General features: G+C 44.2%; 1 protein-coding gene across 5 annotated transcripts in view; it reads right to left on the bottom strand.

Annotated features, from left to right (window-relative positions):
- DNAH5 (dynein axonemal heavy chain 5) overlaps positions 1–15,302 on the bottom strand; it is a 178,137-nt gene that overhangs the window by 83,750 nt on the left and 79,085 nt on the right. For all 5 annotated transcript variants that reach the window (XM_053397140.1, XM_053397141.1, XM_053397142.1 and 2 more), the window contains exons 39-42: positions 12,669–12,803; positions 9,568–9,675; positions 7,259–7,412; positions 4,648–4,794 (exon numbers count right to left, since the gene is read on the bottom strand). In XM_053397140.1, coding sequence (XP_053253115.1) covers positions 4,648–4,794; positions 7,259–7,412; positions 9,568–9,675; positions 12,669–12,803 — 544 coding nt within the window. The remainder of the gene's footprint in view (positions 1–4,647; positions 4,795–7,258; positions 7,413–9,567; positions 9,676–12,668; positions 12,804–15,302) is intronic.

The following is a 15,302-nucleotide window of genomic DNA, read 5'->3' as shown; positions in this document are numbered from 1 at the left end:
GCGCCTTTATTATTGGCATACGATCCAGTTAAAATCCACTTAAAGTACAGGACCCAAATAACAGTACACAAAAGATGCAATTTCTCCAATTTAACCAATGCTGTCTGCTGACCTCTTAGGTACGCCAGTGTGATCTAATAGGTGCACTATGTGTGAGGTGTATAGCTGGTTAGAGCCTTGTATGGGCAGCTAAATTTTCCTGCATTGCAAGGGGTTGGACTAGATGATCCTCAGGGTCCCAACACTACAATTCAAATAACCTCACAACCATGAAGTTCATTGGGCGACCTGATGAGTTGTCACCTTTCTGCCAAAACTAGTACATCCAATTGTTGTGAAGCTGAAGCGCCTCTTGAGGTTATTGCAGGAAAAGTAGGATATAGAAACATGGAAACAAAATGCAGCAGACCTGAGTGCCATTAACACTTGACTTTGACTTCTAACCAGAAATTCCCCCCAAGCTCAAAATGGATATTCTGTCTTAAGTGCATTGTTATACCTCTCAGAGAGAACAAGAGTACGTTGCTGAAAAATTATTCAACTTTCTTTTTCATACTGTATGTAAAAGGTAAAAAGGTAAAGGACCCCTGGACGGTTAAGTCCAGTCAAAGGTGACTATGAGGTTGTGGCACTCATCTTGCTTTCAGGCCGAGGGAGCCAGCGTTCATCCACAGAGAGCTTTCCAGGTCATGTGACCAGCATGACTAAACCACTTCTGGCGCAACAGGACACCATGACGGAAACCAGAGTGCACGGAAACGCTGTTTACCTTCCTGCCGCAGTGGTACCTATTTATCTACTCACACTGGCATGCTTTTGAACTGCTAGGTTGGTAGAAGCTGAGACAGAGCAACAGGAGCTCACTCCATCGCAGGGATTCGAACTGCCGACCTTCTGATCGGCAAGCCCAAGAGGCTCAGTGGTTTAGACCACAGCACCACCCGCTCCCTGTTTGTAAAGGTCTAATATGGCAGTAGCTCTCTTGGTTGGTAGCTCATCCAATGAGGGGAGAAAGGGGAACATGACTGTTGACCATACCCTTATATTTCTCAGCCCTATTGCCCCTTCCATGAGCTGTGGGGAGGAAAGTCTGCATGATTATTATTATTATTATTATTATTATTATTATTATTATTATTATTATTATTATCATCATTATTATTATTATTATTATTTCATAAAATGTATATACCGCCTGATTGTAAAAACTCACAGCAGTTTACAAGAAAAGCCCAAACAATTCAAATCTTAGTAAAAACTAATAAAACAGACAGAAAATTAAAATCAGCAATCAGCTAAACACACACCACCATTCTAGATATCTGTGTAAAGGTAAAGGGACCCCTGATCATTAGGTCCAGTCGTGACCGACTCTGGGGTTGCAGCGCTCATCTCACTTTATTAGCCAAGGGAGCCGGCGTACAACTTCCAGAGCAGCGCACAGAAATGCCATTTACCTTCCCGCCGGAGCGGTACCTATTTATCTACTTGCACTTTGACGTGCTTTCGAACTGCTAGGTTGGCAGGAGTAGGGACCGAGCAACGGGAGCTCACCCCGTCGCGGGGATTCAAAACACCAACCTTCTGATCAGCGAGTCCTAGGCTCTGTGGCTTAACCCACAGCGCCACCCGCATCCCCAGATATCTGTGTAGGGTTGTCTAAATAAAAACCTTTATAGCAGGCACCAAAAGGAGTACAATGGTATCAATAGGCAGGGAGTTCCAAAGGTGCCACCACACTAGAGCCCTGATTGTTGTTGTTGTTGTTTAGTCATTTAGTCGTGTCCGACTCTTCGTGACCCCATGGACCAGAGCACGCCAGGCACTTCTGTCTTCCACTGCCTCCCGCAGTTTGGTCAAACTCATGCTGGTAGCTTCGAGAACACTATCCAACCATCTCGTCCTCTGTCGTCCCCTTCTCCTTGTGCCCTCCATCTTTCCCAACATCAGGGTCTTTTCCAGGGAGTCTTCTCTTCTCATGAGGTGGCCAAAGTATTGGAGCCTCAGCTTCACGATCTGTCCTTCCAGTGAGCACCCAGGGCTGATTTCCTTCAGAATGGATAGGTTTGATCTTCTTGCAGTCCATGGGACTCTCAAGAGTCTCCTCCAGCACCATAATTCAAAAGCATCAATTCTTCGGCAATCAGCCTTCTTTATGGTCCAGCTCTCACTTCCATACATCAAGCTTCAATGCCAGTGGGAAGCTTAATGGAGTGGGTGGAGGCAATGAACACAGCTTCCATCTTACCCTTGTGTGGTGGCAACTGAGCTACAAATATTCGGGGAAAGCTAATATTTTCACTTACACATCTTCTGCTGGCGTAGAGGAATTCCCTCCTTAAAAGCCCATGCCAGTTTCAGGAGAGGTGTTTTCTTCAGGACCATAACTCTTCCACCACCCCTTCTCTGATTCCATTAATTGTCAGCCCTCCCCCCAAGCCCCCCCCCAAAAAAAACAGGTGCTGCCTTCTGCATTTTTAAAAAAATATACATGTTATATGCAAAGATGCCTTCGTTTAACTTCAGGTCTGCTTTGGCCCCCAGAGAGTCTAAAGTTTCTCTTTCCTCAGCCAAATATTCAAGTGTGCAAGCTGTTCCTTTCCAAACTTCCCCCAGCAACCAGATAGCTATACAGTTTCAGGAACCTTACACAAAAGGCTTTAGATAGCTTGGAAATCTATCCCCAGCTTGAAGGAAGCAGCAATTGCTCACCCTAAAACTAGCAGGCTATTCAAAGGGGAAAGAGCACCGTATTGCACTCAGGACAATAGTTGTGGCTCATAACATCACAGCAATCAGATAAACTCAGCAACCCACAGCACAAGGGACTTAAAAGGCAAGTAAGAGGTGACTTGATAGAAGTTTATAAAATTATGGAGAAAGTGGATACCAAGAAGTTTTTCCTCCCATCTCTGATAACACTAGAAACTTGTGAACGTCCAATGAAACTGCATTTTGGAAGATTCAGAACATATAAAGTACTTCCATACAGAGCAACCCGGTCAGATGGGCAGGGTATGTATGTATGTATGTATGTATGTATGTATGTATGTATGTATGTATAAATAAATAAATAAATAAATAAATAAATAAATACTAATAACAACAACAATTTTTTAAGGAAATCAGCCCTGAGTGGTCACTGGAAGGACAGATCCTGAAGCTGAGGCTCCAGTACTTTGGCCACCTCATGAGAAGAGAAGACTCCCTGGAAAAGACCCTGATGGTGGGAAAGATTGAGGGCACAAGGAGAAGGGGATGACAGAGGACAAGATGGTTGGATAGTGTTCTTGAAGCTACTAAAATGAGTTTGACCAAACTGCGGGAGGCAGTAGAAGACAGGAGTGCCTGTCGTGCTCTGGTCCATGGGGTCACGAAGAGTGGGATACAACTAAACGACTAAACAACAACAAAACAACAACAACTATGGAATTCTCTCCCACAGGAGTCAGTGATGGTCAGTAACTTGAATGGCTTTAAAAGAGGTAAGTAAAGGTAAAGGACCCCTGACCATTAGGTGCAGTGGTGGCCGACTCTGGGGTTGCAGCGCTCATCTCACTTTATTGGCCGAGGGAGCCGGCGTACAGCTTCCGGGTCATGTGGCCAGCATGACTAAGCTGCTTCTGGCGAACCAGAGCAGCACACGGAAATGCCGTTTACCTTCCCGCCGGAGCGGTACCTATTTATCTACTTGCACTTTGATGTGCTTTCGAACTGCTAGGTTGGCAGGAGCAGGGATAGAGCAATGGGAGCTCACCCTGTCGCGGGGATTCGAACCGCCAACCTTCTGATCAGCAAGTCCTAGGCTCTGTGGTTTAACCCACAGTGCCACCCGTGTCCCTTTTTAAAAGAGGACTGGACAAATAATTAACTTAAAAGAGGACTGGACAAATCATGAGAAGCCACCAGTGGGTACTAGTCATGGTAGTTATGCTTCTGAACACCAAGTGCCGGAAGCCACGGGAGCAGAGAGAGCTCTTGTGCTCAGCTCCTGCTCGCTGGTTTCCCACAGGCCCCTTGGCCCCTGTGAGAACTGGATGCTGGGCTTCAGGAGCCATTGGCCGCATCCAGCAGACTCTTCTTATGTTGTTATGAGTAGCTGATGGTCTTTCTCTAGGGTGGGATGTGGGGAACCCTGGCCCCTCCACATGTATTGGACTCCAGCTCCCATCAACTGCAGCCAGAATGGCCCATCGGCCAAGGTGGAGAGGAACTGTGGTTGAGCAACAACTAGAGTATTGCAGATTACCTGGTCCCTGATTTAAAGTTCAGCACTGAGGTTTTCGTTTTGGTTTTGTTTTTAATAATTTTTTTATTAGGAATTTAAACAAAACATATTATCTTGAAACATATCATCCTTAATTCCCCCCCATTTTTCTCCCTCCCCCCTCCCTCCCATAAAACAACCCACCCTCCCCACCCCACCCTGACTTCCCTCAGTTCCAATCTCTGGTTTCTCTATAAATGCAATTCTCTTCATGTTACAAAATTGTATAGATCCTTAATTTATCTAACTGGTTATTATCAATAAAAAGTTTGTGAGTGTTTATTCAAAACCTGCCAAGGAGTCCAATTCACTTTCTTGCATCTTTAAATACTTTGTAAAAGGTTCCCATCCATCTTTAAAAGCACTGAGGTTTTAAGTACCTTTCTTAGCTCTCAATGTTTTCCTCCAAAGAGTGGAAAAAATCCCATCTGTCCAGTCATTAGTTGCGACATCGAGGCGTCCAAACATCTGTGGTGCAGTGATGGCCTTCGGATTCATTCTCATTTCACGATGAGGCTGCCCACAGTCTGTAGAAGTTTCAAAATGGAAGAGGAAGAGGAAGAGGAAGAGGAAGAGGAAGAGGAAGAGGAAGAGGAAGAGGAAGAGGAAGAGGAATAGGAGGAAGAAGAAGAAGAAGAAGAAGAAGAAGAAGAAGAAGAAGAAGAAGAAGATGATTTCAGGTACCAGAAAATAGCATTACACTGGATCGTAACTCCATTCAGCTCAATCACGTGACCTGGCAAAACTTACACTGGCAAAAAGAATGGTGTAAGTCAAACTCTATTTTAAAGGCTTGTTTTCTCTCTTCCAGGTCTGGGCTGGCGCAAGTGGCCAGAGTCTCACTCTTGAACAGAGAAATCTAGCACACTTTATGCCATTTTAGCTTAAGCCAGCACAAATTATGCTGGCTTCCAAAAGTTAGGTTTACACCCTGCATTTATATGCTCAGGCTTTTAAGTGTATCACCTATATACTGTACTTAATACTGATTTCTGAAATCCAGGAGCACTGCTGCCCGCCAGTATAGAGAATATTGATCTAAATGAACCAGTGGTTTGCCTATGTGCCTAGCTAAGTCTCCTCCCTTTCCTTCTGCTTTCCACCCCAGAGTTTATCTCTTGCAGGCTTCATCACAGATTCTGAGTACTTCTTTCGGGGAGAGGAGTCTTCCATAGGGAAAAACACCACTTTCCCAGTAATGAGCATGTGCCCGTTGTTTTATTGGCAACCCTAGCTACCCACAGAGGTGGCCCTGGAGGAAACTGCATCAACATTAAGTTGCCATCCTTTCCTCTCCCCAAGGTTAACATCCTTTGAATTTAACATACCATCTAACTCATCTCAGAGTTAGCTAAGCCAACCTATCCAAAACCAGACATTTAGGTAAGCGCTAATGTCCAACATTGACTATTTACTGGTAGTTCGCCAATGGGAAAACTATTATATTTGAAATCTGGCATTTTTAAAGAAAAAATACTGGTATCCCACAATACAAAAGTTCCTCAGCTTTCTTCCCATCTTCCATTCATTGCTACCCTTCGCAGGGTACCACAAAATCCTTAGTAACAACGATCTGTTTAGATTCTGCTGCTACCATAGTAACTCTCTTCTAACACCGTCTGTCACTACCATGTCATCACAATTCCCCAAAACAAAGAAAACTCAGCATCTTCAGAATCTGTCTCTACACTGTTTAAAAATGGGATCGTCCTCAGAAGGTGGTCCTTCTTGAGACGGGGCCGCTGGACAGACCCCTGACTGTAGGTTTTGTTTCTAGGTCTAAGTTTCATTTCTCTAAATAGGCATCATGGGTCACAGCCAATTGGGGAAGGGGTGAGGGTGGTTAAGGAATTATATAAGCATCAGTGCAAGTGTGTCCTTGGCACTTGATTGCCACTGCTGAACACCCGCCCTCCCGCCCTTAGTGTAGGTTCTTGGCTTTGCTTTGGACTATGTGTGAGTTGCCTGTCTTGGGACAGGGGCTGGGTAGGAATTTTTATCCATTTGGCAAATGGGCGCTGGGCACTTGGTTTTTTGCTACCCCCCTTGGCAATCGTCACAACTTTCCAGGTTTGGCGGTTAGGCATTGGCTTAATTTTGTGTGTGGAGGGGACGTGTGGCCATCACCTGCCCCTCAATGATCAAAAGGCATTCCGTTAAAGGAACCTGGGGGTCCCGGATCTCGTCCAAAATCCCCTTGATGGGCTAGGGTCGTGCCAGCATCACAGGAACCTCGCGGTAAGCTTCTGTCAGTCAAAACCCTGATGTTGCTGCCCCGATGGTTTTACCTACATAGACTCTGTCAACTGGGGCAGTAGTCCGTTATAGTCTTCAGCCAATGTCTATGCCAATACCACTCATGTTTAATTTGCAATCAATAAAGTTGTGGCCTTAATGTTACCCATCAACCTTAATTCTGTGTCCGTGTGTAGTTATTTCTGTTGGGATACTGCCAGGGAGGCAAAGTCCATCATAGCCCTCAAGCCGGCTGCCGGACATCCATCGACCTCCCGTAGACACGCAGTATCAGCAATCAGCGACACGAAGCCTCAAGAATAGATTGCCACATTCTTAGGCTGGTGCACACTCTATCAGCAGAATTCACACAGCAAAAGATGCACAGCAGGAGAGCATATTTACAGTTTATTCAGCGTTGGTCAGAACAAAGAAACCATGACCGCCTGCATCGGTATGTTCAGGCAACAAGAACAGGAAACGAAAGCAACTGAAAACATAAAAATCCTGTGAACAGGAAATACGCAGACTCTGTGACTCACAAAGCCTGCTCCCTTTTAAGGTGGAACGGAAATATCCTAACAATTTCATGGGGGTCTGGCTTGGGGTCTCAAGATGCAATATGTTTTAGTTGAGTAAGACTGGGTCCTTTGAACACTGAGATCCAACAGGTACCTCTTCAGGCTAACCCAATGTTACCACAGTTACATCCTTTAAAAAGGCATTGTTTTTACTGATCAAGCGAGTTTTGCATACCTGTCATAGATTTCATCAGTGTGTGGATGCATGTTGTTTTCCCTGCACCACTGGGACCCAAAGCCATCATGCCATGCCTCACCCTTTGCGTCTCAAACAGCTGGATAACTTTCAGTCTCCACGGGGGGTGGTTAATTAAGCCAGCCTCTTCAACCTGTCGTGATCACCAAGAATCATATTGTGACTGACTGCTCCATCTACGCAGCTCATTGGCAGACATTTCCATTGAATTCAATGAGAGGGAAACTCTTTGTGTCAGATGCAGAGATGCTGAAAAGTTGCACCATCACTAGGGTCTGGTAGCGTATCTGGTGGTAGCGTATGTGTCTCCCCCTCTGTCCATGACTCAGCCCTTTTCTTAGCCATTCTGCCAGTTTATATTCACCAGTGGGGTTTATCTACACCAGCAGAGGGTTCCACCGCCATATTCAGGCATTTCCACTGGCAAATCTGCTAGCCCAGCAGGCAGGGCTTCTGCCAAACCAGGAAACCCTCAATTGGTGAGGACAGGATTGCAGCCTTAATTATAAGTTTCTCTCTTTTTTTGTATAATTTTTTATTACATTTTCTGTTTTGCAATTTAGAATACTCATTCAAGCATCCTTAAAATATGAATGACTTCCCTTCTTCTCTTTCCGTGGTTCATTTTGCCTATCATAAATCCCTGCATATTTCACATAAACTAAACCATTCAATATTACATCCATCAAAACTTATGTACATTGTTGAATTTATCTTAATGCTGCCTACGTTTTCAAATGTACACAGTTTTTTCCCATATATTCAATAAACATTTTCCAATCTTCTCTAAGCATGTGTTCTCCTTGTTCTCTTATTCTATATGTTAAGTCTGCAAGCTGCACATATTCTGTCAGCTTAAGTTGCTATTCTTCTTCTTTTGCTCATTTTCCATTTTTGAGCTAACAAAACACGGGCCGCTGTATTGGCATACATACATAACCTTTTTTGACACCTGGGAATTTCAGTCTGAATTATTCCCTAGCACAAAGGACTCTGGATTTTTGAGGGGAAGTACTTTCAAACATTTTTTTTCAATTCATTATGGATTCTTTTCCAATACTCTTTTAGCCTTTTACAAGTCCACCTGTATTGGCTTTAAGGGTTATTTAAATAACGTTAATTAGAAGTTTCAGACCCTGATACAAAATACGATCTGGCAACACTTGAATCTTCACTAAGCAAGGGGGGGGGAATGTGGTACGCATGAGGTGCAAGTAGGAATTTAAGATGGCATCCTTTTCCATTCGCCTTCTTTTCTCCCATGCAACACCGCTTCCATTCCACCACAGCTTGCCTTGCATTCAGAGCTATGCTATTAGACTCACTGTCTGCTGCGGCAAAATCGAATAACTGGCCCAATGTAAGCAATCACATCATTACATTGTCATTAAATTCTTCCACTCTGTTCATTTCCGTGCAAAGGAGACACAATACAAATAGAAGAGGGATGTAATCAATTCAATTGTTTGTGCACATAAAGCAACAACAACAAATACTCATATTTGTTGGACTCATGCCCATTTTGGACCTGGGATAAATAGGCGAACATCAGGCATTTCTGCTCCCACTGCCATCAGAATTCTCTGATATTCCTAGGGGCAAGAGCATGCTATTTTCTCATTTTCTAGCATGATGTTGTGTATGAGTATGAGAGACTGGGTGTGTGATCAGGGGAGAAGAAGAAAGAGACTGTGTGTGTGCATGTCCTCAAAACATAGCCCATTTTGAATATTCATTTATAATCCAAAGTGAAGGGACGCGGGTGGCGCTGTGGGCTAAACCACAGAGCCTAGGACTTGCCAATCAGAAGATTGGCGGTTCGAATCCCCGCGACGGGGTGAGCTCCCGTTGCTCGGTCCCTGCTCCTGCCAACCTAGCAGTTCGAAAGCACGTCAAAGTGCAAGTAGATAAATAGGTACCGCTCCGGCGGGAAGGTAAACGGCATTTCCATGCACTGCTGTGTTTCGCCAGAAGCAGCTTAGTCATGCTGGCCACACGACCCAGAAGCTGTACGCCAGCTCCCTCGGCCAATAAAGCGAGATGAGCGCTGCCACCCCAGAGTCGGTCACGACTGGACCTAATGGTCAGGGGTCCCTTTACCTTTACCTTAATCCAAAGTGAAGAAAACACTGCCTGGGATTTTTATTCATGCTTTCAACAAAGCACCCACTCAATTTAATTTTTTTGTGTTGGGAATTCAAGTTTTTCCCCTCCCAAGGGATTCATTCGTTGAGCCAATGTCTTTTGTCCAGCCGAAGAAGCAGTATGTAAACATTTGTAATCATTACCTGTTTGCTAATAGCAGCTTCGAGCTCAGGATAGCCTGCCTTGTCAAGTTGAATACTTGGGAAAAGGTCTTCAATCAGACTCAGAAATAAGGGCTCGTCTTCATCGATCTGCCAAAGCAACACAGAAATGTCAATAGAAAAGGTATTGCTTTCTGTAACGCAATGCTTAGCTTCATTAAGATCCTTCATAATAATGTGTTGCCAAATCCACTATTTTGTACCGCACAGGAGAGCGTCAACTCACCAATATGCCTAACATATTGGCAAAGATAAGACGCAGTTTCCAGTCTAATCAGCCTGGAGAGGGGGGGAAAGGGGAGGGCATTGATAGGCAAGAGGAAGGACAGTGCAAGAAAAAATAAAGCAGACAAGGTAAGGGAAATATCTGAAAATGACGGCATCCAGAGGCATTAAATGAAGAGGTCTGGAAGCTTGTGATACAGCAACCCTATTACTGAAAGGTCTTCTGCATCAGGCCTCATCTAGCTCAGCTGTCACCTGGAAGCAGACATTCCATCAGGCTGTCTCATTTCATCAGCCCTGCCGCAAGACCAGTTCCATTGGTGCCTTCTGCCTTTGCCCTGTTTCCATTCCACCTGGTCATTATTAGAACTGCTGTTTAACTTTCAGAATTCTCCCCTGTAGGGATGGATCTCAGGGTGAGGGCACACCCTCCCCTGCAGCATAAGACAAGCCACAGCTTGTCTAGCTCCCATGCCCACTCGTTGACCTTTTGTCTCCTCAGCAGTGTTCCGTGCAATGGAAACATGGCGTGATGGAGCAAGTTGCGTAGATAACTAGGCAACACCCAGGAGGCTCGGGATTGGATAAATGTAAAGGACAAAGCATGCATTGAATTATGGTGCTGGAGGAGACTCTTGAGAGTCCCATGGACTGCAAGAAGATCCAACCTATCCATTCTGAAGGAAATCAGCCCTGAGTGCTCACTGGAAGGACAGATCCTGAAGCTGAGGCTCCAATACTTTGGCCACCTCATGAGAAGAGAAGACTCCCTGGAAAAGAACCTGATGTTGGGAAAGATGGAGGGCACAAGGAGAAGGGGACGACAGAGGACGAGATGGTTGGACAGTGTTCTAGAAGCTACCAACATGAGTTTGACCAAACTGCGGGAGGCAGTGGAAGACAGGAGTGCCTGGCGTGCTCTGGTCCATGGGGACACGAAGAGTCGGACACAACTAAACGACTAAACAACAACAAAAGGCAAAGCCCTGAATGTATGTTGCTGGTTTTGCATATCTTGCTAATAAAAAGAGGCTCTGCATAGCTCAAAGCTAGCTTGCTCCTACACAGCTCGCTTCCATCATCAACTCCCGTGCCATTTGCGTTATTTCTACACCCCCCTCTTCCCTCCTTGTTCCTTTTTCCTTTTGTGCTGTCTTTAGAATTGTAAGCCTAAGGATTGGAACTCTGTGTGTGACAGGGGGGGAGGGAGGGAGGGAGAGCAGGGTACCAATGCTATAAATACATATTTTATATCTGTAACACTTAGATCCAGCACTTTGCACTCTTTCTCAAAACATATTCTATTGGCTGTCACTCATCTCATTGACAACACCAACACGGACACAAGGATGGGTGTATTGTGAGTGAAAAACTGAGTTTCAGGAGCTGCCATTTGGTGGCAGCGAAGGAGGAAGGGAAAGGTAAAGAAGTCTAGAAAAGATAGAAAAATGCTTCCTTATCAATAGAACAATGGGTTTAATATTCACAGCTGCTTAAGCAAATCAGAGGATAAGTAGCCAGCTGTTACGTAAGTTATTTTGGAAGCACAAATTAAGACAAAGGAATTGCCTAAGAAAAGCTTGCTGCATTGATTATTCCAACCTATTTCTCCATTCAGCTTTCCAACAGACCAAAGACTGAATTTGCACAATGTATTCATTCACTCACTTGCTATGCCGCCTGCAGAATTGCTACTACCAAGGCAACTAGCACAAATAAGCATATTAACAATAAAACATAAAATATGCCTTGAAAACAATGTTATCAAAAGCCGCAAGGCCAAGGGAGGGGGGGAGGGGACCCTGAATAAAATCGCAGAAATGGAATAAAGCCTCAAAACTCAAGCCATCATTTTGAAAGGCTTGCAGAAGTCAGAAGACCTTTTTCACCTGGCACCAGGAGGACACTGAGCAGGCACCAGACCAACTTCCCTGGAAATAGCATTTCATAACAGAGAAAGCCCTTCCTTGGATTCTGGGAAGAGAAGCACTTCAAAGTCCTTTCCAACGACTCATGAGAGGGTAAGGTAAAGGTAAAGAGACCCCTGACCATTAGGTCCAGTCGTGACCGAGTCTGGGGTTGCGGCGCTCATCTCACTTTATTGGCCAAGGGAGCCAGCGTACAGCTTCCAGGTCATGTGGCCAGCATGACTAAGCCGCTTCTGGCGAACCAGAGCAGCGCACAGAAACGCCGTTTACCTTCCCACCAGAGCGGTACCTATTTATCTACTTGCACTTTGATGTGCTTTCGAACTGCTAGGTTGGCAGGAGCAGGGACCAAGCAATGGGAGCTCACCCCGTCGCAGGGATTCAAACTGCCGATCGTCTGATTGGCAAGTCCTAGGCTCTGTGGTTTAACCCACAGCGCCACCCGCGTCCCATTCATAAACTAAGCTGTTCTTAAACCAAGGTACCACTGTACCTCTGGATGTCTGGCTTCCCATACTACCATAGCCTCTCTTCACCAGGTTGGTCCATATCCAGGAAGCCCTAAAATTCCTGGTGCTCATTCCCAGAATCACTTGCCAGTTTCCAGCCCAAGGTGGCTCCAGAAATGTCAGGGAGGTAGGGCATACCAAACACCAGCAACAGCTGATACCCAGTCTTGCTCCACTAGTGGTACTGCAATGTATCTGATAGCACACTTGCAAAGCTAAGCAGGGTCCAGTATGGTTTCAAATTGGATGGGGGCCATGTGTTGAGATTCTTGCATGGTAGGACTTTGGCTAGATGGCACACAGGATCCCTTCCAACTCTACAATTCTATAATTTTAAGAAATTAATCTTTGAGGATTGGGTCACCTGATGAAAGACCTCCAAAACATTTTTAGCGCACAGGTACATCTATGGCAAACTTACCAGCTTAGAAAGATTCATGTCTCTCAACACACGCATGACGATAGTGGATTCCGTGTCATCAGGGTTTGACCTTTTGGCAGCTCCCAAGGTCCGCAACACTGACAATATATTCCTCAGTCCAAAGTCATAATGTACCTGAGAACAGGTCAAAAGTTTTTAGAAAGGCAAGCAAAACTGGCACACCTTTGCACCAATGACAGATCGTTCTATAATCTGTGACAGAAATTTGCAAAGAGTAAATGACAGCTTTGTTCTAAGGTTTGCTTCTGAGCATGCAATCCTCGTTTCAGAAATCTCCACCAAAAAGGAAGATGAAGGAGATGATTTAACGCCACACCATAACTGCTGTCATGACACTTCAGTCTATCATGAAGTGCAATTGACTCCCACTGATGATGAGGACCCTCTATTTCCTTTTTAAACATTGAGCAACTGGCTTCATTTGTCCTTTGTTACATCGTCATGACATAGCCCAATAGCCAAATCTGAATGACTGCATGACTGCATAATGCCATGCATGACATCTTCACATTCACCACAAATTGGGTAAGGTCAAACAGAGAAAGAAAAATTGGCTGTAAAAAATGGCGCCAATGGCAGCAGAAGATCAGAGCAGGGAAGAGGAAAGAAATACCTAATATTAGGAAGTTTTTCCAAGGAGATTTTTGTATCCCTCAAGAACACTTCTTGCCCTAATTTTACCATTTATTACACATGTATCCAAGGAGAATAAGCCATTCTATATTCACAAACAAGCATTAAGCTGATAGACAGTGGCTGGCTTAGGGTTGCCCAGTGAGAATGAATTCAAAAGCAAGTAATATTTTTTTTTTTTAAGTAAGTAAAGCATTTAAGTTGGGTGGGGGTTATTTTTCTTCCGGATGAATGAAATGTTCCAGTGCTATAGCAAGAAAAACAATTAAAACAACAAATAAAGCTTTCCCAGAAGAAAATGATTTCTTTTTTGAGTTTTCATATTTTATTATTGTGCTTCCCCCCCCCCCAGAGGCATGCAGCAGCACTGTGGATTTTTTTACCCACTTTTTATTAAAATAGCATTCCTGCGGAAGATGGGAAACATATTCAACTCTTTTGTGCAACAAAACTTTTTTTAAGAATAAAAATCTTCCAGAAAACAGGGTCTTGCTCTCCCTTCTTTTTAACACTAGTACAGTGGTGCCTCGCAAGACGAAATTAATTCGTTCCGCGAATTTTTTCGTCTAGCGAATTTTTCGTCTTGTGAAGCACAAAATCCCATAGGAATGCATTGAAAATCAATTAATGCGTTCCTATGGTCAAAAAAAGTCCAAACAAAGCCAAATTTGGTACAACAAGAGTTTATTAAGTGCTCTTTAAAGTCACACATACTGTAAAGAGCATTTCAAAAGTCAAACCCAGAAATTTTTTTAAAAAACAGCAGAGTGGCCCAATGGTCACAGAAAATCATAAAAATGCAGGAAAAAAACCACAAGCTTCCAGATTCTTGCAAACCCCTCCCCAACTGTTCCCCCAGCCACCCAGCACACAGAAATTCAAATCCAGATTTTTTTTAAAAAAAACAGCAGAGTGCCCCAATGGTCACAAAAAATCATTAAAATGCAGAAAAAAACACACAAGCTTCCAGATTCTTGCAAACCCCTCCCCAACACCAAGTCCTTGAATTCCAAACACCCCAACCCAAAATCCAAAACCCCCCAAAAAAGTTTTAAAAGCTTAACTTACCAAATGGCTGCAAAAGAAGTTTTGGAAAAGCTTCAAAAATCACCAAAGTCTTTAAAAACCTCAAAAAAGGCTACTATGTACACTGCGTTCTATGAGTTGCTCCTCGAAGTCAAGTCGCAACTGTATTAACGGTGTTAAGAAAAAGGAAACAAACTTGCAAGACGTTTTCGTCTTGCGAAGCAAGCCCATAGGGAAATTCGTCTTGCGAAGCAGCTCAAAAAACGGAAAACCCTTTCGTCTAGCGAGTTTTCCGTCTTGCGAGGCATTCGTCTTGCGGGGCACCACTGTACACTGTTGCACACACACATACACACACATACACAAATTTTAAGCCTCAAAGGATCACATCTCTCAACATCACTATCTATTTAAAATCCCTTCCTGCCGCAGCTTCGGTTCATTTTCAGTTAGAGTAAAAAAAAAATCATTGATGTGCTATTCCTTGAACATCAAGATAACCCAAAAGGAAACATCTCATGGATGTTCTATAGCACTACCAACATTAAACAGCAGATTATCTCCAATAGTGTGTCCTTATGCAGTACTGGTTGTAATTTGATTACTATCTATCTGTTCAGTGATTCATATCCAGAGGCAGCTTCTATTTCTTGGTGTCTTGCTCTTCCATCCTTAATATCCTCAAGTAATCCTATCCTTTTCAATTTGATCAAAGCTGACAATGTAAGATTTTTTGGGTTTTTTGCAAAGTATTACTTTTTAAAAAGGTAAAGGGACCCCTGACCATTAGGTCCAGTTGTGACCGACTCTGGGGTTGCGGCGCTCATCTCGCTTTCTTGGCCGAGGGAGCCAGCGTACAGCTTCCGGGTCATGTGGCCAGCATGACTAAGCCGTTTCTGGCGAACCAGAGCAGCGCACGGAAACACCGTTTACCTTCCCGCCGGAGTGGCACCT

The sequence above is a fragment of the Podarcis raffonei genome, chromosome 7 (assembly GCF_027172205.1).
Source record: "Podarcis raffonei isolate rPodRaf1 chromosome 7, rPodRaf1.pri, whole genome shotgun sequence".
NCBI classification, from domain to species: domain Eukaryota; kingdom Metazoa; phylum Chordata; class Lepidosauria; order Squamata; family Lacertidae; genus Podarcis; species Podarcis raffonei.
The sequence above is the reverse complement of the archived record's forward strand: the minus strand, read 5'-3'. Positions and strand labels throughout refer to the sequence as shown.